The sequence below is a fragment of the Puntigrus tetrazona genome, chromosome 13, assembly GCF_018831695.1.
Source record: "Puntigrus tetrazona isolate hp1 chromosome 13, ASM1883169v1, whole genome shotgun sequence".
NCBI lineage: Eukaryota > Metazoa > Chordata > Actinopteri > Cypriniformes > Cyprinidae > Puntigrus > Puntigrus tetrazona.
In genome coordinates, this window is record NC_056711.1 from 10,634,639 (window position 1) to 10,658,920 (window position 24,282).

The 24,282-nt window shown below is 37.5% G+C and overlaps 3 protein-coding genes across 6 annotated transcripts; all 3 read right to left on the reverse strand.

Annotated features, from left to right (window-relative positions):
• Window positions 1-326: 326 nt before the first annotated feature.
• Window positions 327-7,222, reverse strand: chata (choline O-acetyltransferase a). Of its 2 annotated transcripts, XM_043254668.1 has the most exons (15): window positions 7,007-7,222; window positions 6,639-6,747; window positions 6,161-6,352; window positions 5,951-6,069; window positions 5,139-5,192; window positions 4,872-5,052; window positions 4,579-4,756; window positions 4,200-4,369; window positions 4,019-4,119; window positions 3,638-3,766; window positions 3,176-3,298; window positions 2,953-3,091; window positions 2,764-2,826; window positions 2,509-2,646; window positions 327-2,376 (listed from the first exon to the last, which is right to left on the reverse strand). In XM_043254668.1, exons 2-15 carry the CDS (start codon window positions 6,684-6,686, stop codon window positions 2,098-2,100), a joined length of 1,914 nt encoding a protein of 637 aa, XP_043110603.1. In that variant the 5' UTR covers window positions 6,687-6,747; window positions 7,007-7,222; the 3' UTR covers window positions 327-2,097. The 2 variants fall into 2 exon arrangements, with proteins under 2 accessions (XP_043110603.1, XP_043110604.1); XM_043254669.1 differs by lacking the exons at window positions 6,639-6,747; window positions 7,007-7,222 and having other exon boundaries at window positions 5,951-6,101; window positions 6,161-6,301.
• Window positions 7,223-7,920: 698 nt separating this feature from the next.
• Window positions 7,921-10,481, reverse strand: slc18a3a (solute carrier family 18 member 3a). Its single transcript, XM_043254741.1, has one exon. The coding sequence runs from the start codon at window positions 10,009-10,011 to the stop codon at window positions 8,467-8,469; it is 1,545 nt and encodes a 514-aa protein (XP_043110676.1). The 5' UTR covers window positions 10,012-10,481; the 3' UTR covers window positions 7,921-8,466.
• A 6,710-nt stretch (window positions 10,482-17,191) lies between these two features.
• rgra (retinal G protein coupled receptor a) lies at window positions 17,192-24,271 on the reverse strand. 3 transcript variants are annotated; one of them, XM_043254505.1, is made up of 7 exons: window positions 23,257-24,271; window positions 22,869-23,025; window positions 22,098-22,219; window positions 21,032-21,185; window positions 20,696-20,813; window positions 19,944-20,057; window positions 17,192-18,384 (listed from the first exon to the last, which is right to left on the reverse strand). In XM_043254505.1, exons 1-7 carry the CDS (start codon window positions 23,333-23,335, stop codon window positions 18,241-18,243), a joined length of 888 nt encoding a protein of 295 aa, XP_043110440.1. In that variant the 5' UTR covers window positions 23,336-24,271; the 3' UTR covers window positions 17,192-18,240. The 3 variants fall into 3 exon arrangements, with proteins under 3 accessions (XP_043110440.1, XP_043110441.1, XP_043110439.1); XM_043254506.1 differs by having other exon boundaries at window positions 23,240-24,271; XM_043254504.1 differs by lacking the exon at window positions 23,257-24,271 and having other exon boundaries at window positions 22,869-23,233.
• Window positions 24,272-24,282: the final 11 nt, after the last annotated feature.

Genomic DNA, 24,282 nt, shown 5'->3' on the forward strand with positions numbered 1-24,282 from the left:
GGGGAAAAAAAAAAAACAATTTATAAATGCTTCCGGAATAATATAGTGCTGTATTATACATTTTTAAGTTTGTTTTTGGAGCTTAATGTGCTCTTCTCAAAATGTTTTTTTATCTCAACACAATAAAAGTTGTGCATTGCTGTGTGAACAGAAGCACTCGCCTTATGATAATGTTAATGTATACCTGGCCTTAATCATTGCGGTGGGCATGAATGAATGTAATGTGAAAGGTAGAATATTTTTTTTATGCTGTGGTGTGGAAACAAAAAAGTGTGCCAGAATACAGATATTTCATAGTTGGTGGTAAATACTCAGCAAACACATAATTGGTTTTGAATGGTACTCTTTATGGCATCATTAGGATACAGTGATATTGATAAATAGACCATTTCTCCTTTTGAAAACTCTTTTTGAAAAAATAAATATCCCAGAGTTAAATAACATCACAGTTTAAGCACTCCACCACTAGACATACATTCTGTTACATCCTCATTTTTTTTTTTTACATGTATTTTTTGTTTGGCCCATTCTCAAGTATTCATGCTTAACATTATGTCATGATAATCAACAAACATATTCTATTACTAAAAATTGGGCTAAGGCTATAATTTCTCTCTCTATATATAGTATGCGTATATTCTCTCTAGTACGTGTAACATGATTGAGTGCTTTATTTGTATATTTCAGCTAAGCTACAGTACATATTTGATCTAGTTATAAAGTGCTAAAAGTAATTTCTCAAGGCGCCACTGTTTTAGTTTTTGATCTACTTCACAGTTACTATTACGACAGGATCGACATGTAAGAGAAACAAATTAGACACATTTTAAAAACACAGTGTTTACAGTGTTCACAATATAAATCTACACAATATTTCTCACTCAGTCTTTATCTGTGTACATTAGACAGACATCAAGTATTGTTCATTTTTGTTTAGATATACTGTATGCTCCTTGTGTGCAACACGTGTCAGTAACATTTTCAGACATAACATAAGCACATACACAACAATAATTGCACGTTTAAAAAGCTTATTAATTTGCCACTGTAATCTGGCTATTATTCTCGTCTTTATAGGTTTCTGCTATTGCATTAGTAATCCAAAAATTCTGTTGCTGTTATTGCATTGGAAATCAAAACCCCACAGAATGGAAACACATGGCTCATATTCTTTAAACATTTATGCACATCGGCTTGTTTTCTGGACCTTAGACTGTGCATTTTTTGAATATGACCAAGTGAGAATTCAATTTATAGAACACATAAAACACAGCACACTTTAAAGCTATAATACCAGAAAGTATAATATATTTTAATGCCTGGTCCTGACATGTGGTTTATATACTACAGACTTAAAATAGAATTTTCTATGTATACAGATACTATTTAAAAAAATAAATTGAATAAACTTTAAATTGCTAAGGATGAGACTCACAAAGACAAAGTTAAATAGCAGCTTCTGGTCCAATTCCACAGGGTTGTCATTCAGAGTACTGTATTTTAGTATTTTATGTCTTGACATAACCATAAAAACTGGTATAGATTGTAAACGGCTATAGGTTATGATATTAAAATGTACATATGCATACTAATCAAGTGGATATTGTACAGTTTTTCAAAGGCAGCGTAATGGAGAATGTAATTTTTGAGGGCAATTTCCACTTTACTTTTCATACGTATATATAATTTTTTTTTTTATTATTATTATTATTATTTTTTTTATTTATTTTAATTTAGGGTGAACTATTCTTTTAATGCTGCCTTTTAATGCTGCCCCGTGTCCACTACTAATATACTCTTAGACAGAATAAGAAGCTGGGTAGGATTCTTGGAGACCTCAGCTTCTTTAGGTAATATTAAGAAGGCATAAAATGCTGAGTCTCATCTACTCCAGTTTAATTATATTCTCTTATAGGCCAAATAATTCAAAATAACTAAATATATCTACTTTTGTCAAGCACCTACAGCTCCATAGAATATCTATATCACTGCTGTTCTGGCCTTGTTTTTGAGACTATTTTCTCCCAAAATATCCATCTTTGTACAGTCACAGTGATTTCTGCTTCTCCCATACGATTCGAATGATGTAGCTTCTTGCTAAGACTTTCTCCCATTCTTCGTTACCTTGGTAGTTCCGTCCATCCTTTCTTTAGTGTCATTTGGATTAGCTTCAGTGTTGCTTTTTATACATAGATCTTGCATTTCTTTTAGGCACCCCTCAAGAGTCTTCACAAACAAATCTGAGCTGGTCTCGGCGCTGTCATGGAAGCTTGACACGCAGAAGAGGATGTGGTCCGTCTGAGGATTGTAGCAGGCTCCGTAGCCATTAGGGACGACAGGACCGTAGCAGCAGAACATCTCTTCAGTGGTAGGAACCTATGCAAAGACAGGCGTTTTTGAACAAACAGATTGGTGATCTACATTAAACTTAAGATGTATACACACTGCGAATCACAATTCATTGAGCGCTATCTCTCATGGCTTCAGTTTAAAGAGTTTAAAGTCAACCTGGCTTGTGGAGAGAATGAAGTGAATGCTGGTGGTGTAGGTTGTATCAGAAAACAGCTCTGGCTTTTCTAGATTCAGCTCCTTGGCAATCTCTCGCAGTCCCAACAAGTGATTGTCTATTGCCATCCCAGTGATTGCCTGTTAGAATAGACAAGCAATATTTTATTGTAGATTGGACAGTATGACAATCACAGTTTTATAAGCGCAGTCAAACATCGTAAGTGGCAGATTGGCGCTAAATCAAATTTCACTTACTAGAATTGTGTAATTGGTTTGGGCTTTAATGGCTGAACAAAGCAACTCCATTTTCTCAGCATCCTAAATAAAAAGACGGATATTACTATTAAGCTACTCCCGTTTTGACAAAACACACAGCATTGACTACAGAAGAGCTGACAGTGCAGAATGCACTAGAATATAATGGAAACCGGCTAAACTACATACAGCGATTTTGGAGTTATTTGCCATAGCTTTCACAAATGCCAAGGCCTCAGGTGTGGAGGAGCGAATGTTGTCAACTCGTCCTTCTTGAAAGCGGCGTATTGATGCACTTTCATAGGTGGGCACTAGATGTCCATGACATCTGAGTGCAAAAGAAAAAAAGAGTTTCAGATAAAAGTCTTCTCTATGTGGGGCTAATACATCTTTATTTAAAGAGAAGACTGACCTGTAAAATGTAAACTGGAGGGCAACTTGAATATAAGCATCAGGGCTCATTTTCTGTTTCTTGATGAACTCTTTGCCATAACCAGTGAATGTGTTGACGTTCATGTCCAGATTTTTCACAAGTCTGTAAGAATTAGCAGTTTATAATATTAAAAAAACGTGATATTGTCAAATATTACAATTTAATAGATCTTTTTACCATTTTTTAATGTTATTTATTCCTTTGATGGCAAGGCTGAATATTCAGCATCATTACTTAAGGCATCAGTGTCACATGATTCTTCAGAAATCATGCTGATATTCTAATTTGATGCTGGAGAAATGTTTCTTATTATTAGCGCTGAAAACAGTTGGGATTTATATGAATAATTGAATAATTAACTTTGATTGCTTCTAAGACAGGCTTTAGTAGGGTGGGTAAAGTATATTACTGCCCTGTTGTATCACCTGAATGTTTACATACCTCTGTAATTTGTCTGCTGAGGCCATGAGGAACGTTTGGATATCTGGTGAGCATTTCCAGCGAAGTCGTCTGGGGGCAGGAAGCTCACTCATGCTAGCGGCCCTCACAAGCTTAGAAGGGCTTCCTCTCCTGTGAAAGAAACAATCCCTTTGCGTCTTCACTATAGCTTAGTTGCTATTCTCAGGCTGTGTGTATATATCTCAAGTCGTCTCATTAGAGTTTTCCACTTTGGCAAATGCATAAATGTAACCGTGACGTACTAGTGAGAATAAGCATGCAGAAAGATATTACAGATTCCTTTAGAAGTAAATGTATTCTGGGTAATCAAGAGTTACTTTGAAATTCATTCATTTCTATGAATGAAATAATAATTTGACTCACATGTATCTCAGTAGATATTCTGTGCATTGCACAAGCACTATTCCTTCAAAAGGTGAGTGTTCGCACACAACACCACAGCACCCATCTGCACCTATTACAAACTGAAATCATTACAGTAGGTTTATTTTCCTGGTCGTTTGATCAACGCAATTTGAATCTATCGTTGTTTGTGTTTTTCTACCTGCATGGGCTTGTCATACCAGCGATTGCCCCCATTTTTGTCTGCCCCCCCTCCGTGGAGCATCAGTAAAGCTCGGTTGGTATCAGTCAGTTCAGTGGCAGACGGCTCGTCCAAACACACCAGACACAGACAGCGCTCAATCATGTCCAGAGAGTCCCTGTTGGTAGAATCTGCACCCGATCGAGAAGCATTACATTTCATGTGTGTGAATTCCATTAACCTGTGCAGAACTTTTTGTGCCATCAGGGGAATTTATAGTTGTGAGAGAGTTGCTTTTCCAGATAAAATCGTGCTGTTTTAGTTTCTTAATATTTTGATGTCAAACTGCAGGTCTAGTATCAGATAAAGCTTGTATAGTTGAGAATAAATGATGTCTGACCTTTGATCAGCACACTGCGAGCTTCGGCCCACTGTGTTCTGCCATCTGATGTGAGAAGACCGATCGGAGGCAGACGCTCCTCTTCGATGTCTGCCATCTTTCTGATTCGCTCCAGTTGAGTGTAAAGGTCTTTTTCATTCAACCGACGAAAGTTTATCACCACATCGAGAACAAAAAACTGCAAACACAAGTCTTTGTCTTTACTGCTTTCTTATGACTCCTTGAGACTGATTTTAAAATGAATATGAAGACAAAATAAAAACACCAGATATAGTTGATGAAGTAATACCTACCTGATTCTTACAAGCCACTATTATGTGTTCGGGTTCGGGCATAACCGTGCTCTTCTGAGCCACTAAAGTGTCCATTTTTGGCCCCGGCAGACGGTAGGAGGTGAAGACCTTGTTGTACTGATCCATACACAGAGGCGTCCCGGCCAGCTGCCCACGAGCATAGTCTACAGGGAGGGCACGTCTGCAACAAGCGGCATACAGCCCTGTTTACAAAACTATGCAATTATATATAAATGAAGCTTGTCAAAAACAAAAAATATAACCTACCCATCTATAAGGGATTTATACTCTAATACACCTGAAATAAGATGGGCAGCAAATCTGTAGAGGGAAAAAAAAATATTAGTATTTTATGTTTATTTGTAAATAGTAATATTGAGAATATTACAAATAAAAACATTTAATTTACTGGGTGTAAAGATTTTTTAATGCAAAGCTAGATTTTCGGGATCATTACTCCAGTCTTGAGTGTCATACGATCCTTCAAATCATTTTAAAATGCTGATTTGGCATATTTTTGTGAAAACCGCAATACATTTTTTTTCTGAATTCAACAGTATGTCCTATGCAAAGCACAAAAAAACAGATCTTTTGTAGCGTTCATTTTGATTAAAGTAAGCACATTCACATGCAATTCCATTGTTTTAATGAGTTTTTATAATAGCACCCAAATTAGGTCTGTTAACAGTCATTGGTTTCATTTTATAATCACCAAAAAAAGGCTAATGGCTAGAAACTGATACTTAACATTATTACATATTTTAATACAACATTTTAAGATCTTTTTTGAGAATTCAGTGTTAAGCCTAAAATAGAAATGCCCATCGTAGGATGTATCGTTTCCATTTTAGGACTGAAATCAATATCATCTTATAATGGGAGGTAGACTTTGTTTACACGTGTACTAATCTGTAGATTAAACTAATTAATGTGCCCATATTGAGCTAATGTTGTCAGATGAAATCATGCAGTGTACAGACTTGACAGCTTCGCTCAAAACTAATGCATATGCAGCGGTGTCGATCATCTGAGTTTATGAGAGCCAAAACTGTCCCTGCCGTGTCCCCAGAGTCCCGTACCTGAGGGTGTCACTTTGAGTCCTGAAGTTCTGCTTGGGAAAGACCATCACAGGACTGGAGTTGACCGGTAGTGCTAATCTGTTGCTCAAATACATGTCTTCAAGCCAGTAGTCATACACCTTGGACAACGTTCAAAAAGAGACCAATACATCTGCACATTAAAAGGAAAGTTGTTTACGGCAAAGTCTTAGCAGTTAATGAAGTCCTTACCCAATTGGCCTTATTTTCGCTTCTCTCCAGTAGCTTTTTCTGAAGTAATTCTCCCATCCCATCAGGCGCTCCAAATTTCTCTACAATCGCCTTAGTTTTTTTGAACTGCTCCTCTGGTATTAGGTGACTCATGCACTTTAGGTACATGTCCAGTGTTTGCTGTAAGGGTGGCACTGGGAGCTTCGGGAGGCCCTGAATGGAGATTTAGCAGGAATTCTTAACTTGTATTTCAGCAGCATTTTTTTCCGTGATCTTATTTTATTTGTTCCATTTGTTATCTTTTGTAGTGTATTTAAATAATTTTACCCTTCGTTTGACCTGGCTGAACAAACAAGATCATCTCTGTTATAATGGCATAAAACTTGATGTTTTGTTTTGAACACAGTACTGTAGTTGTATGTTTGTCAGAACATGTAACATTGTTTAGTTAAGCCAAATCCTGTATTTTACATACAAATATGTGATATATTTTGCTTACACTTGGATCTCCTGCGTCTCTCGCTTGCTCTCTTTTCAAAACGGGCATCGTCAAAGTGGTAGAGCTTCAGTCAAAAAAGAAAATCCACTGATAATTTTCCCAGTTCTCTCTGCAATAGACATACAGGCATGAGAGAAGGCTTGCATTGCATAAAATGTAAAAAAAAAAATCTGATTAAGACCAGACTTGTAATTATTCCGAATGAATTATAGGTCTATTATTGAATACATCTAATCCTTATGTTTCCTCTTGAATTCAAATTAGGTAGAAAGTCTATAATAGCTTTTAAGTTAGTCCTCATTTAAGAAGGCTGTAAGCATATTGTTAAAAAATATATATATTAAAATGTTAGCTTAAGAAACACTTACCAAAATGTCATATAGTCTTTGTGGAGTCCTCCGATGTCTCCAAGGATTTATCCAGATTCATAGTCCCGTCGTGTTTTTATTAAGAGGAAAGTGCCGTTAATGTTGTGCGATAACTTGTTTCAGGCGGCATACTTGCGTCCCATTCATTGCGAGTCAGGAGCTCCTTAGGATGCTCCTTAGGAAAGATGCTGAAGGAGCGGTACCTTTCTCAGACTCCACCCACTAAACTCCATTCGCTCGATGCCTCGTCCGCCTGCCCACCTCACACTTTAAGTCGAGTCCTTGAACGAAATTTATGAGCACCCTTCCAAACCTCGGAGAAGGAAAAAAATGTCCGCACACGAACGCGCTCGATAATTTAATTAAAACGAAAAGTGGAGAGGTTTATTTAGACCCACTTGCGCCGTAAGCAATAGTTTTTCTTCTTTTAAATAAATAGCTCACAAAAAGTATTTTCCTCAGAAGAGTCTGTTTTGGTCATTCGCTTTATGTTTATGAATCTTTTAATTTTTTTTGTTGTTGTTGTTGGCACAGTTCATTATAGATGCTATAGGCTGTATTTGCTCCTCGCCACAGAGGACCCTGTTGCACAAGAATTTCATTCCCCTTGTGTTTTATGCATTTTTATAAATATGTATGTAGTAGCCTGATTATATGTGCAACATTGTCCTGTTTATGCTTGTTACTAATTTCTATGAATAATTTCGTTTGTTTTTCGTTTTGTTGGCTCTTTGATGTATATCGCGGCGTTGCATTGAAATTTAATAAATGGCAATAAATAGGCTTTTTTTTTATGAGGAAATGTCATTCAAAACGAAATCAATTGAAATATCAGTGCTTACAGGCTTTGAATGTATGTTTAAAGCGTGTGGATGGATGTTGTATAAGTCACAGAAACAGCGCACAACACGGCGTTTCACATATTTTCTTTTAATTATGTACATTTGATATGCACATATGTACACCATTATATTCCATAATATACAGTAATGCATTCCAGAAATACACCCTAAACATTTAATACTTGAAACAGACACTGAAAAGGCAGGAGTCACACCAGTTCCATCGTGTGTTTTTTTTTTCTTTGAAGGTGTCATTTTGCATATTATTTGTAACAGCACAAAATCGGCGGAATAACTTCAACGAAGGCCCATTTAATACGTACACACGCATCTTCATATTTAATATGTTTGCACCATATTTATATCCCTGAATACAATTTAATACAGCGGAATACTATACAGTGAGATCGTTTTTTCTTACACTTTTTCTATTGGAGGAAAAAAAAATATTGAGCTCATTTTAGTAAATAGATTAAATCATTTGTAAGATTGTATGCCGTTCACCAACAGTTTTCCTCGGGACAATGAGCAACATGTAAATGAGCGAATGAGAAACATTTATATTCAGCAGAGGTTTTAACAGGGGCGTAACAGATGAACTAGGACGGACGACTCGTATTATATGTATTCTGGCTCAGACGTCTCTTCTTCGGAGAACGACTTTGATTGTCCAGCAAATGTTCCGTTCTCGTCGATGGGAACGCAGTTACCAGATGAACTGTAGCCGTGCTTCTTTCTCAGGCGTTCCTCCATTCTGATGGTGTCGTACAGACCTGTGGCTCCCTCCTCCAGTAACATGTTTCTCTCAGAGTGAGACGGTTTCATTAAGCACACGTTGCGCAGGAAAAGCAGGGCCGGCGCGTAAAGTACGTTCGCCAGACCCATGCCCAGATTGAGCTGCACGAAACCGAGATCGTGTACTATTTTACCAGCCACGATGGGACCCAGCGCGTAGGCGACACAGTAGGAGATGTCCGCGATAGCGTACACGCTACCGTACACGGACACGTGACGGACGTCTACGAGAAAAGCGAGCGTGGGTAACAAAGCCGTGTCTACCAGCGCAATACCGAAACAAATGCCGCACAGGGGGATTATCAACTGCTCAAAGTTTTTGCAAGCCGGCACAATGCACGAGCTGGCGCCGATGATGACCATGCCAAGCGCCCCGTAAAACCACTGCAAGTGTGGATACTGCGCTGCCAGCTTGACGGTGAGATAAACGCCTAATATGTGAGGGAAAAAGGCCGGGAGCCAGGTGAGCCCTATCTCCCACTGGGATGAGTCCATGGTCTCCTCCATCCAGTTGGCGATGGTGGGCTCCAGGAAGGCAAGGGGGATGTTACACGTGGTCAAAGCTCCCGCCACGACCGCTATGTAGGGATCAATCATTAGTTTGTAAATCGGGGTGCCAACAGGCATATTCTCTCTAGTCCTACTGGAAAAGGGCTTGAGGACAGTCATGCATAGTATACCGTCTGCCAAGCATATACAGGCGAGCACGAAGAACGGCACGCGTTTGCCGGCGAACTCGTACAGCACCCCTCCGAACGGGGGCGCCGCCAGGCTCCCGAACGAGATGAAGGCGAGGGCAATGCCCAGCGCGCGGCTTCTCTCTGACTCCTCCGTGAACTTGTCCGCGATCATGGCGATCCCAGAGGTGTCCGCGAACGCCGAGCCGAGCCCCTGCAGGCTGCGCGCCACGAACAGGGTCGCGTAGTTCTCGGCGAAGGCAAAAATGCACGTCGAGACGAACATGATACTGAGCCCAATTAAAAGCGGGATGTCATAGCCGACTCGGTCTATGAAAGTTCCAGTCAAAGGATTGACAATGAGCTGTAAAATGGCTTTTGAGGCGAAAAGCACGCCGATCTGCAAGTCAAAGTTCTCGTTTTGAGTGCTGTTGGACGAAGAATTACCCGTTACGCGATGCGCCTGCTCTGATTCGCTCTCTAAGCGCGCTAAATAATCGGGCACAATCGGCACGATAACCATGTAAAGCATATTGTCTAGAAGAAGTGCCACACATACGATGACTAGAATAATCCTTCTTTGTCGCTCGGGGTCCTGGATCGCAGTTCCTAACTGTTTAGTTCTTTCCCCCATCTCTGATAGTTTAACGGCGGCGGTTTGCGCCAAGCCACCCGATTCCTCCGCAGCCATGGTCCGCGCTTTGGTCGGTTTAAGCAAATGACTTCTAACTCTCTTCTAAGCTGTGCTTTTTCTCCCACGGAAAGTCTGCGCGCATCGGGTTGTCCAGCACTCCCTGAACAGCGAAGCCTCGGCGCGCGGACCAACTTTTTCTGCTTTACCTCGCAGTCCTTCGTTGCGCGTGCATTTCCTCTCTCGCTGCTGCTGTCAGGCAGTGTCGTTTCATCGTATTCGGGTGAGGACGCCGAGTTAAAAACTCACAGTCAGGTCAAAAATTCGCCTTCTCGGTTTTCCCCCTTCTTTCACGCTGTCATCGTAGCAGGAAGCGCGAGTGCGCATGAATAGATGAATTCACCTGTAGCGCGAAGTCATCATTTCTCCTCAGCTGTCTTCTTATTGATGCCACCCAATGCAGATGCGCTTACATGTTGATTCCATTGGAATCGCTCCTCTCTTTTTTTTCCCAAGGATGTGACGCACTGTTTGCTACCCCCTCAAGTGGTTTCCCAACCAGCTGGGTCTTTTATGCTCATTTAACACGTCAAGCCCCTGCCCGGTAACGCCAGGCTGGGCTTTGCTTTATAACTTCTAAATATTGAGCGAGCTTCTGTAACTGCTTAGGACCACAAACCTTAAGTCACCGAGCTCGACAGATATGCTGACTGCGGAGAAAGATGCCTCCCAGTGCTATCTTAGTTGTTCTGCAGGAACTCACCGACTCACTCACTCACTCACGGAGAAATTATTGAGCGCCGTTATTTGTTTTCTTGAAAAAGACGCCACGCGCTTTCATGTGTTTTAATAAACCACACTTTGGAAAGTTGTATGTTACAGCGTGCGCTCGCGTTTCTTACTCTTTTTTTTTTTTGAGGTTGCATTTATTCTCCCGCTTTTATGGCTTACATTTCAAAACGTGTTTTTAGGTTTCGGAAAGAGGAAAAATGAAAAACGTGCAATCTGCCCCCTACGCCTGCTGAGTAATTTAACCGAAGTGGAATAATTGCTATGTAATTATATCATGTGAGATTAAAATTGGTTTCATTTGTTTGATCAGAGTTTTATGATGAGGGGAGAAAAACGATCATTTCTGATACACCGTATAAGGTAAAATATCAGCACTTTGGCTTTTGATGCGTTTTATTTATCGAATAGAAATCAGTTAGTGGAACACCACGGCTGGTTGGACAGCTCCTCGTCCATTAAAGCAGAGATTGATCGGCTGTAAACTCTGAAGATTTGTCCTTTTCAAGGTAGCAGTGACGAGAATAAGCATTGTCATTTTTAAAGATTAGTTTTTCCTTGCAGTTGAGTGACAGCCGGGATGTATGGTTCGCTCTCGTTAACGTAGCACGCTGCAGGAGCAGTGGTTTTTAGTGATAGTATACCGCCATCTGCTGCGAGAAGCGGGCCTTGGCGTCGTCTGCCCGGTGGAGAACAATGATTGGTGCTTAGTGACATCTAGTGGTTCGTTTGGTGTACTGCAGCGGAACAAACCTGCGCTAAATGTATGTGTACGAGCTGTACAGAATATTGTTGCTCTGTGGATTGTTATATAAACTTAACTTACAAAGCTACTGAAATCGCTAGGAAAAAAGCCCTTTAGAGCTGTTGTTGATTCTTGTTAACAAATATTTATTCAAAAACGACTTTGTTACGTTTTAACATTTTTGTGATCAGACTACATTTACGTTTTGATAACATGATTACGCATTATTCACACAGTTGAATTAAATGATGCAACATTTAGCTGTTGATTCAGTCTATTTTTTATTTTTATCTCTATCTAAAATATCATATCAGTGTGTGTGTGTGTGTATATATATATATATATATATATATATATATATATATATATATATATATATATATATATATATATATATATATATGTGTATATATATATATATATATATATATATATATATATATATATATATATATATATATATATATATATATATATACATACATTCAGAATTCTTCCAATTATGTAGACCGGTCTCTAGTCAAGTGGCTGTAATAACACAGAAAATTGAAAGGCAGCACAATATTTATTCAGTGGATTTACAAACAGTTGGCCATTTGTGTCTGGGAGCAGTCGGGGGTTAGGAGCTTGCCTTCATCAAGGGCTCCTCAAAGAGAGGTACTGAGCATCAAACCCGCAACCTCCGAATTACAAATCTGACTCCCAACCATCAGGATACAACATGCCCTCAAGCCTACCATTTAGAAGGCTTTCATTTTTCAAACACATTAAATGTTGTTTGTTACGTATATCACATTATCATACATTTAAATACATTTTAAGGTAGTAACTATATTTAATAAAGTTAATCTAAAAATTTAAATTCTGTCATCATATACTCACCCTCAAGTAGTTTCAAACCTGTATGAATTTCTTTGTTCTGGCCGAACACAGAGGAAGATATTTTGAACAACGTTTGTAACCGGGCTGTTCTGGGTCATCATTGACTTCCATAGTAATTTTTTCTACTATGGAAGTCAATGGTGAAGGAAAACGGCTTTGTGCAAACCTCTTTTTTTTTTTTTTCAAAAAAACCTTCCTTTGTAAATGATGACAGAATTTTCATTTTTGAGTGAACTAGTCCTTTTCAAAACAACAACAAAAATTAGATTAAAAAAACTCGATTAAAAGTTTTTTTTTTGTTATCTAGGATATTTTAACTACGCATAACAATGACTAAACTGTTATTGAATATTGTTTAATTGTCATGCGGCTGTTAACTAAAGTCAGAGAACAATAAATATGCAAATATGTTACTTAAAGAGAATTGAATATGTTGAAAACAATGGAATGCACTGTAAGTTTATCCCTCACAGCCTCGAAACGAAATAACACGCTACCCTGAATGAATGAAGGCACACAAATCAACGTTTAATTAAATGTTGTTGTATTATCTCCTACCACTAGATGGCCCTAGTAGGGCGCACATGCTCAGCCAGCTGTGTATAATATATACAACACATATAAACATATGTATCAAATATAGATTTTTAATAAGATAGCATACTAAAAATAATTCTATACTGCCTGCAAACACTCCTTTTTTTTGTTTTTTGTTTTTTTTTAAGGTTTTATAAATGTCGGATCTTATTATATACAAAAAGTTGCATAATTGCAATAATGATAAAATGTATTCAATTCATAATAATGAATAATAACAATAAACCTTTGTATCACATCAACGATGTGCATTTATTCATGGCATGTAGTGCACTACATACGCATTCAAATGGTGTGTTTCCCCTGGGAGCTGTTGTTTTCATGTGCTCTTTCTGTCTCTCTCTCTTTAATCCCTCACTCTACAGCCTGTCTTTGCAGTCTATTCATTCACTGGAAATAATATGGTTTTAATTCCTTGCATTGGCTTGGCGTGAAGCAAATACGTCATATCCCCAATCCCTCCTCCTCCTCTTCTTCACTGGATTCGTTCCCCGAGGATCAAAGTTTTTGTGCCGTTCCAGCCTGAACTCCACTCGAATCTGATCTGAAACAAGTTTCCCATGTAATCTTCTGTGGCAAAAAGTATTAATTCATGATGCCTGTGTTCAAGTTGAAGCCATCATGGTTTCATTGGCTTTGAAAGCTGTTTAATAAACGTATTTTAGCGTTTATCATTTGCTCTGATTCTATTCTTATGTTGGCGGGATATTCAGTATTCTCTGAATTATGTCTTTAAAAAAGAATCACAGACTCTGAAGAAACACATTTTTACGAGCTCCTAATGTCATCTTCTTGAGTCTTGTTCAACATTTGCACTGTACTTATCCGGTGGCACGTTCTGAGCGAATTTCATTTGCGGTTGATCTTTTAATCTGTTTCTAAACTGAAACAGAATCTGGAAAGAAAAAAAAGGTTTTTTTTTTCTCGTACTGGCCACATTAATTTGTGTTCGGACTCTGATTACTGTACGTTTTATTTAATTTATTTATTTATTTATTTTAACGGTTTATACGTACATACTGTGTAATATGAGAAAACAGTGTTTGACATCAAACCGCGTCTTCTTGTCATGCCAAGTAACAAATCACAGCCCTGCTGCACACGTGGACATGTGAAATTGAAATATGCAGGGAAAAAAATGATTAAAAATGTTTAATCCATGTGCCTGAGTGAATCATAAACAAAAGGATTAAGCTAACCTTGTTGAGAAAATACAATTTCATTAATGGAGGCCGGCTCAGACAACAGCCAAGCTAGTCACTTGTAAAATTAACCCAAGCTAAGAAATCGTTACACATCATCAGCTCTCTACTTCTCTTTATATTAAGAGACGAAAACATGGACAGGCAGGTTCATATTTGAAATTCATGTTAGCATATTGGGGATCTATTGTATGTGACATAAAAATTCAGAGCAACTGAGACTCCTTTTTTCTTTGAGGAACTTGTCATTGCGACTAAAAATATTGAATACAAAATACACTTTTCTCAAAGACTTGAGAGTCAAAGCTCAGTTTTTTTTAGTACTTACAGTACTGCAATGTAAATTCAGAGTTTATCGTCTCTGGCTTGCTGCTTAAGATTTGATTAATATTTATTAAACTCTTACATTGATTTGACGGTAAAGTTATTACTGATATTAGCATTTACATTTAGTCAATTAGCAGATACTTTTATCCAAAACTACTTACAAAAGAGGCAACAGAAGCCAACAAACCAGCAAAAGAGCAATATTATATTAGTTCTGTATAGTCGCTACACATGGTATGTTTTTTTTTTTAATAATAACAAATAAAAAGGAAACAAGCAAACATAATGGAAAAAGAATGGTGAGTACAAGTGTTGGAGGGACACTTTTTTTACGGATTTACTTTATTTCGATGGCCCTGTTCTGTTGACTATTAGTAACGATGCATCTGTATGTCTACTAAGAAAGTGTTTTTAGACTATCAGTAGAGTTAGGGTTAGAATAAGTTTACCTGAAAAGTTACTTATCAATAGAATGTCTGTTGGAAGACCTTCCCAATAAAGAAATAAAATTGAAATTAAATAGAGAGCGATAGTGTTATTGGGTTTATATATATATATATATATATATATATATATATATATATATATATATATATATATATATATATATATATATATTAACATTTATTAACATTTTTATTTATTTCAGTTATATACATATATATATATATATATATATATATATATATATATATATATATATATATATATATATATATATATACATATGTATATAACTGAAATGATAATAAAAAAAAGTTGTAAATTAAAACGAAAACCGAAAGTACAAACAAAAGCTAATTCAAAACATCAATAAATAGTATAAAACAACATAGTAGTGTTTATTTATGGATTAATTAATTACTGATATCCAGGATTTTTTAGTCATGTAGGCAATATGCATATATCCCTTTTCAGTCCACAATATAGTTAATATGACTTCAGCGCTTTAAATGACCAAGAACACAGCGCTCTCTAAAGAGCAATGACGCACACATCAGTAATCCAGATTACACTATGTCCGTAATCCTTTAAAATACAATTTCTTGAAAAAAACACCAAAAATGTTTGGGTTTTTTTGACCATTTTATGTCTAATTGTTCAAACGTTTATTTAATGTTTATGAAAACACAGTAGCACAAACCCAATATATTTGGTGTTAAATGGAGCTCGCTTTCGTCGTTCGTCCAGTGGTGTTGACCATCACTCATTGTGAAAACGCTGCCAGGATGATCTGCCAGTTCTGTTGTTATGACAGGCTGCTTCCCATTTACATTTGCGTAATGATTGCATAATCTGCTTCAAATGTTGTTTAATCAAATAAATAAATGCATGACTTCTGGCAGCCATTTTGACCTTTCAGAGTGCTCTTGAACCGTTGGACATCTGATTGTAAGCTTGGGACTGATTGCTCCGGGTTGTAAGGCAGCGGATCTCTCTCGATCTCAGTACAATGTGTTATGTGTTATAAATTGACTACATATCAAAGAACCATTCGTATCTTATAGTCACATCGCATGTGTGACTTTACTTGGACCGATTCCGTTTGGATTTCAAAGAGATGTGGGCCATTCGTCTTAAAATACAACATGGAATTTTATTGTCCAAGGATTTATGCCAGTTATGCATTAACTTCTATAAAAGCACTGTAAAAAAATGAGTTTTCTGACTTGGCTACCCTTTCTGACTTTGCTTTGATGACATCTGTAATAATGATTTATCATTAAGTTATTTAAAAAACATTGCTTTATTTTTATAAGCATTCTTTCCATGCACCAAAATCTTTTTAGTGGTATGCAAGTGGCCAAAATGAATTGTTTGCCTTTAGTTTTTTGTTCTTATTTTGGATTACTGAATGCAGGATCATTAAAATATTAGAAATAAGAAGTCATATGAAATGTAATATAAATATTGGTGTGCGCAGAAGCTAAAGCCATCTCTTAAGGCAGCAGTGATTTGTGAGGAAAAGTGCAGCAGAGCCATATGAAGTACAAATGAATAAAAAGCCACTGAGTAAGTTACTTTCAAGTACAAATGTAAAAATGAATTGAATTTAGCAAATGCATAAAGATGCTGACAGGTGTAAGGTTAGTTTTTGGAAATGAACATCTTCGCAGTTCTCCAGTTCACTAAAGTGCTCAATTAAGACATAATAAAGTTCACATCTTGGCTGAGAACTGCACATCAAATGTTGCTGACAAAACATCCTCTGAACATCATTCACAGGTTACTGAAAGTGCACTTGAGGAAGTCGAGCTTAAAGTGGACAGAAGAGCTTTTAAAGACTTACACATGAATCACGGTAAAGGTTGTACATATCTGTCATTTGTTCCTTGGCGTGTCACAAACATTGTGGAACAACCAAGTATATCTTTTGTACGCATCCTTATGGTTATTGGTTGATACTACTGTATATTGTCAGATTATTAAGACATTTTCTCTGTATTCTGTGTACTTCTATCTGTTCTACTTATAGTTACACTAAAACTCAACCCTTTTGCACTTCAGCATGTGTCAGCACATTAAATAATGTTTGTGTGTTTATGAAGATGTTAAACATGTTCGTGAAATGTGTAAAAAGAGTGACCTTTTGCCTGTTTGTCTTTGCATGCAATGTACTCTATACAATTAAATAATAAAAAAAAACTAGAAATATGCACATTTGATACAATTTATAACAAAATCACTGCTACTTTGGTTTGTGATATTCAGCCTCTTTATTGAACATTACAATCTGTGTATGAAGTAATGTTGTTTCTGCAAAAAATGAAACTTCAGATATTTCTAATACGTTTAATTACAAACATGAAACACATTTTATGTTACCCGACAAAACATTTTTTCCTTACAGTGTACAAAATGGCAACACAAAAATGATTTGGCATTCATTTATTATTTTTCAGATGCCAGAACGATGTTAAAACAGAGACAGAATCTGCAGAGGGAAAACGAGATCACCAGTCTGAACATTTCCAATCGCAGTGAGTCTTGTGCATAATCTTTTTCTTTTGACTAATCTTGTGCACTGGGGAATGTGCTTTCATGAAAAGCACCGTTGTTTCTGGGATTAGAAAATGTTGCTTGCCTAATTCTGTCTCATAAGCTTGATGTAGACCTTTATCTCATAGCAAATGATTTCCCTATGTGCAAAATAAAGTACACTTTATTTCCTTGGTGTGCCAAAGTGTACATTCTGGTTAACATTAAATGAATTAATGCACTGTAGAGATGGTAAAAAGTTTTGCACTCTTAAAGCTAGCAGTAAATGAATTTGTAACTAATTGTAACATTTAGAAGCCAGTTTTAATGTACAATGTAATGGCACTTATGCTGTAAAACATCTTAGAAGTTTAGTCACAACCTTAAAAAATAAGTTCCTGATTGTGTTTCCTTGCAAAACTGCATACATGGAAGCAGCTTAACCTTTATTAAACGATGGCCACAAATTCTCTTCTTAAATGTGCTTTGCGATGATATGGATGAAATTCGACCCCATTCTGTAACATTTCCATTAGGAGCAGCTTATGTGCTTTGTCAAAATATCAGTTTAGAAATTGTATTACTTGCTGAAATCTTCTATATTAAATATAAAAGACCAAACTACCACAAACACGACCTCCACTCTCATGTCCACAAACACTCCACAAAAATACAGCAAGAATGACGTAAGCACACAATGCAGATAAACAAGTGTCATACCTGTTAGAAACAAACTACCTGGACATTAACTGTTATCACATTCTTAGATTATTTGGTCTTGTTCTCGATAGAAGGCGTCTCAATCTTTTGGCCAGTGAGCAGCTGCCAGATTCCTCCTCTGTAGTTCTCATTTCCAAGGGAGTAAACAAAGACATTGAAAGTAGGTGACGTCTTAGCCAAAATGGGTGCAATCTGTAAGAACATGTTCAGAACACTTTTATTTCATGCATACAGCATTAAACAAAATGTTAAACAGAAATGTTATTTATCAGCTTGTGTATTTACACTGCAGTCTCCAAATTTGTTCAAAAAATCCCGTAAAACGTGTTTAAAATGTTATGTATTCCTGTGACGGTGCACTTTGATGAAGTGCACTGAGCTTTAATATCTACCTCCCCATTTTTCAAGGGACCATAAATGAGTACAACATTGACTCAAAAGTCGTTTCATTATTTCTATATCAGTAGGTAAAAGATCTAAAGTTGATTGTGCCATCTGCATTTGTAAGCTGTTGTTGTGAACTTGCAAGCTCACCATGCAAGTAAAATAAACTATTGCTAGGCTTCAAAAACTAAACAAATCCAGTAGAGAGATAGCAGGAACAATAGGAGTGGCCAAATCAACAGTTTGGTACATTCTGGGAAAAAAAGTATGCACTAGTGAACTCAGCAACATAAAAGGGCATGGACATCCACAGAGGACAACAATGGTGGATGATCAGAGGATCCTCTCCATGGTATAAAAAAACCCTTTCACAACATTTGGCCAAGAGAGGAACACTCTCCAAGGGGTACCGTACTTGTCACTGTCACTAATATCAAGTGAAGACTTCACAAGAACAAAGACAGAGAGGATCCACCACAAGGTGTAAACAAGGCCAGAGGGACAGAAAGGAAAATGTATGGAGAAGGCTTGGAATATTTCATGATCCACTGCATAAAACATTGTCAGTGAAACATGGTGGAGCAGGGCTTCCAGTGGCACTGGGTTACTGGTGGGAAGTGATCGTGTAACTGAAGACAGAAACAGTAGGAAGAATTTGCTTCACAGAACAAATGAACGCTGAGCCAAAACATACAGAAAAAGCAATTCAGGAGTTTTTGAAGGCAAAAGTGTAATATTCTGCAGTGGCCAAGTCATTCTCCTGATTTCAACCTGACTCAGCATCCGTTTCAATTTCTGAAGACAAAACTAAAGGCAGAAAGACCCGCAAACAAACAACAACTGAAGTCAGCTGCAAGACCCAGCAAAGCATCCCAAAGGAGGAAACCTGATCTCTGGTGATGCCTATGAGTTCCAGACTTAAGGCATTTGCCTGCAAAGGGTTCTCAACAAAATATTAAAAATGACCGTTAATGTTATTATTATATCTATTTGTCCAACTACATTTGAGTCCCTGAAAATGTGGGGAAAATTAGTGTATAAAGATGTTGTGATTCCTATGTATATTACGTCATATTTTTTTTAACCCCCTGAAGTATGCACTTTTCATCTTGGTTTATTTTAGTTCTGTTTAGATGGCACATTTTTATTAATTAATCTATGATTTAATTTTTTTTTATTAATCTATGAGGGTTTTTTAAAATTATTTTATTTCAGTGTTGTTTTGGAAGCCACTGACTTTCATTGTATCATTTCAGAACTTTTCAGAATCTTCTTTTGTGCTCTACAGAATACATAAATGTAGTTAAAGGATTAGATAGAAATAGATAAAGGATTGTCTGCTATGCTTTAAACGTGATTTTTCTCACCATCCTCAGTTTAGGAGAGACGAGGGTTGCATTTTCCACAGCAGCATAGTAAGCCAGGATACCATAGGGGCCCCAGCAAAACAGCATGGTCTTCAGAGGAGTGCCGCAGTTGAACTGCACAGGAGATTTAGTCTTAGTTGGATTTCTAAGTCACACGCTGCAGATTTTACTTTGACGTAACATATACACCATTAAACATTCTACTGTTCTGATGAGTGAACAAACACAGAGCACACACACACACACACACAAAAAGAGTACATCAGAACAAATGTAATAAACTCAATTAGGCATGAAGGCTCAACAAAGACAACAAAATGACCTACATACTACAGGCCGTAGTACTTTTATGTATACTACTGAGAAATACAAAACAAAAACGAACTTAAAGTGATTGTGCTATTATATTTCAGCTTTATTCCATTTAGCAAATAGTTTTTAAAAGTTTTTGTATATGTAAGGCTAATAACCATTTTCTGTTGTCTCTGTGAGGAAATCCTATTCCTTTTCAATCACTTTGGTATCGGTGTGCATGCATTTTTTTCGCGTTACATAATAGTTCTGTCCTAGAGAAGAGTTCAGCGGCTATTGCAGAGATGCCTGTGTGCTTCCAGGCCAAATATTTCTTTGACCTACTCAAACCCTGTGAATAACAGTCTTATGCAACGTAAGGGGAAATGTATACTCTGTGCCATATTAGAATTTGACATGTGAGACCGAAGGGTGCATGAAAGGAACAGAGGATACTTTACCTTGGCTTGGCCAGTCTTCTTGAATTTCCTATCAATGGATTGATAGGAAGACAGCACAACAAACATCTGAATGCCCATGTTAAAGATGGACATGGGGATCAAATAAGACACATAGTTCCTGTGTAAAAGAACAGGAACGATTCCATTATAGGTCTCATTTCACAGTCAGCAGATTTACAAGGAAATCGGAGTCACGTGACCTCTCTATGACCCTAATATTGCTTTTTATGTGGGTCAGAACACACATTTGAATATATGGGTCAAATGTGACACTGGTGACAACTGTCTTATGGTATAATCATACAAGATGATGTGCTTTGTGAATGTAAAAATTACCTGTCACCCTTGCTGTAGTCCAGTGTGCAGCAGGTCCTCAGGGGCTCGTAGTCATACTCCCCCCATCCAATCAGAGGCATCGAGGCCCAGAAGGCAGTGAAGAGCCAGATGAACATAGCCAGGGTGATGACACTGCTCCACTTCAGCTTAGTCCCTAATAACACAAGGTGTCACTACAATAATTCACGTTACACTGTTAAAACTGAAATGTACAAATTAAATACAACAATAGTACTGGCATCATGATAGCTAATTATTAGTTTACAGTTTATAGACCTTTATGCTCATACGTGCATAAGGACAAAAGAAAAAGCCAAACATTTTTGTTGCTTAAATTTTAGGAATATAATATGAACTACAATTACAAGGGCATTGTAGGCCCTGAGCATATTCAAGAGAGAAAGAGGCATGCAAGCGCTCTTAATTTTATTGAATCTCTTATGCTCCAAGGCTAAATTTATTTTATCAAAAATAAAAACATTATTCTGATATTTTTATTGTCATATATTTAAAAAAAAAAAATTATTTAGTCCTGTGATAGTGCCACAGCAGCCAATAATCCAGACTTCAGTGTCACATCCTTGAATCATTCTACTGTTAAAAACAAAGATTCTTTAGCATTTTTAGCTCCTTAATGAACCTTTAACATAAAAAAGGTACAAAAATTTTAATACTTATAATAATAATTCACAAAAGAGTATAGTTCTTGTAGTTATATGGAATCTTTACAAATGCATCTTTCTACTTTTAAAACCTGTATTTTTAATATTAGTGTAATATTCTAATATGGTGCTCAAAAATATTTTCAGAATTTTTTTTTTTTTTTTTTTTTTTTTTTTTATCTTTGTTTGGAATGTGTGTGTGTGTGTGTGTATTTCTCACGCTCTGTGTTTAAAATGGCTGTTCAATGAGATTCTGAAAAGAATGGCCTTTGGTGAAGCCTATATACATTATACATGCATTAAGCAGGTGGTCTTGGCAACATGGGTGGGCTGAACTAGAACACAGCATGTTGAACATCTTGCTAACGTGCATCTCATTCTTTATTTTTAATTTCGCTACTCACTTGTGCAGTACTGGTGGTATCTGTCCCAAGCAATAGCCGCGATAAAATGGATGCTGGCCAGAGCAGTCATAAAGCCCTGGAATCCATGGGTTTGGCATCCATCTGATCCATAAGGCCAGTATCTAGAGTTTCCAGAAGACAAAGTATTTATACAAAGTATAAACCAGTTTGCTGGTTTATGTTCATAGCTTTTGCTGTTTATCTGTATTAATAGTTTTAAATGAATAGTCATAGGTTACGTGTTTGTCTCAATGACAGATTTTCCTGGTTCCTCTATCTTGAATATTTGATCATATCCTTGCTTGTATCAGTAAAAACTCAAATCTAACATATCGGTGTTTTGGAACGTGGTAGCTGGTTTCTGGCCCAAACGGCTCATTAGCTGGCTACTGTTTTCCAAAAAACAGCCGATTTGATTCCAACAGTTGGAAACCAACTAGAGTGCTGGACGTTCCAACAATGAATTCCTGCTTACAATCATCAATCAATCAATAAATAACGCTTTCCCAAATTGGCCAACCTAGTGTTGTCAAAAGGATCGCTCAAAAATGCTCAAAACCTCTTTAAAACCTGTCAACAAACCAGTCTTCCCAGACCGTGGAGACCGTGGAGACCAGCTCAAATCATCGTAGGCTGGATCAGTTTACTTAAGCAGGGATGTGATCAAAAGACACATTTCATTACATCACAGCTGTATTTACACGCTACACCCGTGACGCAGGGGTTCCGTCAACAGTATCATCATCAACACACAAACGTGCGCGTGCTCACCTCAGAAAACTGGAGAAGGCAGCGATAGTGGCGTTCATAGAAATACCCATATCTGCCATGGCCAGACTGAACACGAGAAAATTACTCGGGGTGCGTAATTCTCTTATTTTAAGAAAAGCAACAACGGTGACAGCATTCAGGAAGAACCCGAGGAGACCTTCGGAGGACACAGAAAACGTGTGAACATTCAGAGCTTCTCGAGACCCCCAAAACAGCGCGGTTACACAACAGCAGCATGCATTCAGTGACATCTTCAGATAGACGGATAAATTACAGCACTGTTTCAATATTTGCAATAAAGCGCATCCTATTGAGGCTACGCATATCTACAAAGAAAGACACGCGATCCTCGTTTCTTCGTCTCTTTTTACCTGAACACGACTCTTACCCTCCACGAGCAGACAAGATCCCAGGGAGAACACATCAAACTCGGAGAATCCCTCCGGTAATGGATACGACGTCACCATTTTGAACGCAATCCCGACGAACTGTGGAGAACGACGGTCCTCTCGCGCGCGCGATGTGCCTCGGAGGCGCGTTCGGTCGAAGCCTTCTTTTAAAGGAGCGTTTCACGTGAAAAAGCATGAACGTAATTATGTAAAGCCCTCTCCCTCTGCCACAATCCGCGCAAGAATGTCTTAATGAATATAACAACTCCTACCATTGACCCCTAATACGCATTTACACAGGGCGACTGTAAAGCGCTCATTCAGTTACACAACAAGCCTTTGTGCGTCGGACGCTTGAGCGCTCTGATGATAAGACCGAGGTGGATGGGAACCAGTTCAGTCCGTGCCAATCCAGTGCGTCGCCTTCTGTTGTCGAGGTGTCACTCCTGACACTAACAGACATTGTGTAGCAGAGGGATGATTAGAGGAACCTGATTAGAGCATTTGCAATGACTTGTCTCAATTGTTTGAGACATTGTGGTTTGGAGAAATGGAATAGATTAGGACACATCTTCAGACTCTACTGAGAGCGAATGACTCATTCACAAACAGATTAGTTGCTGTTCTGAGGAATATTTCATTATAAAATCACAACGATAAGCTGTGTTTGGTGCTCAAATATTGATTTATTAAGGCCATTTGTTTCCTGATTGTGTTATTCATACATGAGTGAGAGCAAAATAATAGGGTGCGAAGCAACACTGATACATTAACCTACTTTCATCGGGTAAGATTTAATCAGATCTGCAATCATCAGTGTTTTTTATCACAAGAAGTCCCATTTCATCATACAGGGCCTTGTACAATGTGCAATAACACAATGTATAATTTCATACCACATGTCCAAAACAAGAGTCGGTAAAGATGCTGAGGTTATGAAATATGATTTACATGTTTAAAAATGCATATAAGTCTACGAAGTCTTTATGCATAAAAATATCCACATGCTATTGTAAAATAAAATT

Excerpts from the sequence above, each read along its gene's own strand:
- rgra (XM_043254504.1), bottom strand. The coding sequence starts at position 23,119 with ATGTCACTGAATGCATGCTGCTGTTGTGTAACCGCGCTGTTTTGGGGG. Across the intron at positions 22,220-22,868 it reads GCCTTCTCCAGTTTTCTGAG|ATACTGGCCTTATGGATCAG; the intron begins GTGAGCACGCGC and ends TGGAAACTCTAG. Across the intron at positions 18,385-19,943 it reads TCTCTCCTAAACTGAGGATG|ATTGCACCCATTTTGGCTAA; the intron begins GTGAGAAAAATC and ends ATGTTCTTACAG.
- chata (XM_043254668.1), bottom strand. The coding sequence starts at position 6,686 with ATGCCCGTTTTGAAAAGAGAGCAAGCGAGAGACGCAGGAGATCCAAGT. Across the intron at positions 5,053-5,138 it reads TATAAATCCCTTATAGATGG|ACGTGCCCTCCCTGTAGACT; the intron begins GTAGGTTATATT and ends CGCTTGTTGCAG. Across the intron at positions 4,370-4,578 it reads TCGCAGTGTGCTGATCAAAG|ATTCTACCAACAGGGACTCT; the intron begins GTCAGACATCAT and ends GATCGGGTGCAG.
- slc18a3a (XM_043254741.1), bottom strand. The coding sequence starts at position 10,011 with ATGGCTGCGGAGGAATCGGGTGGCTTGGCGCAAACCGCCGCCGTTAAA.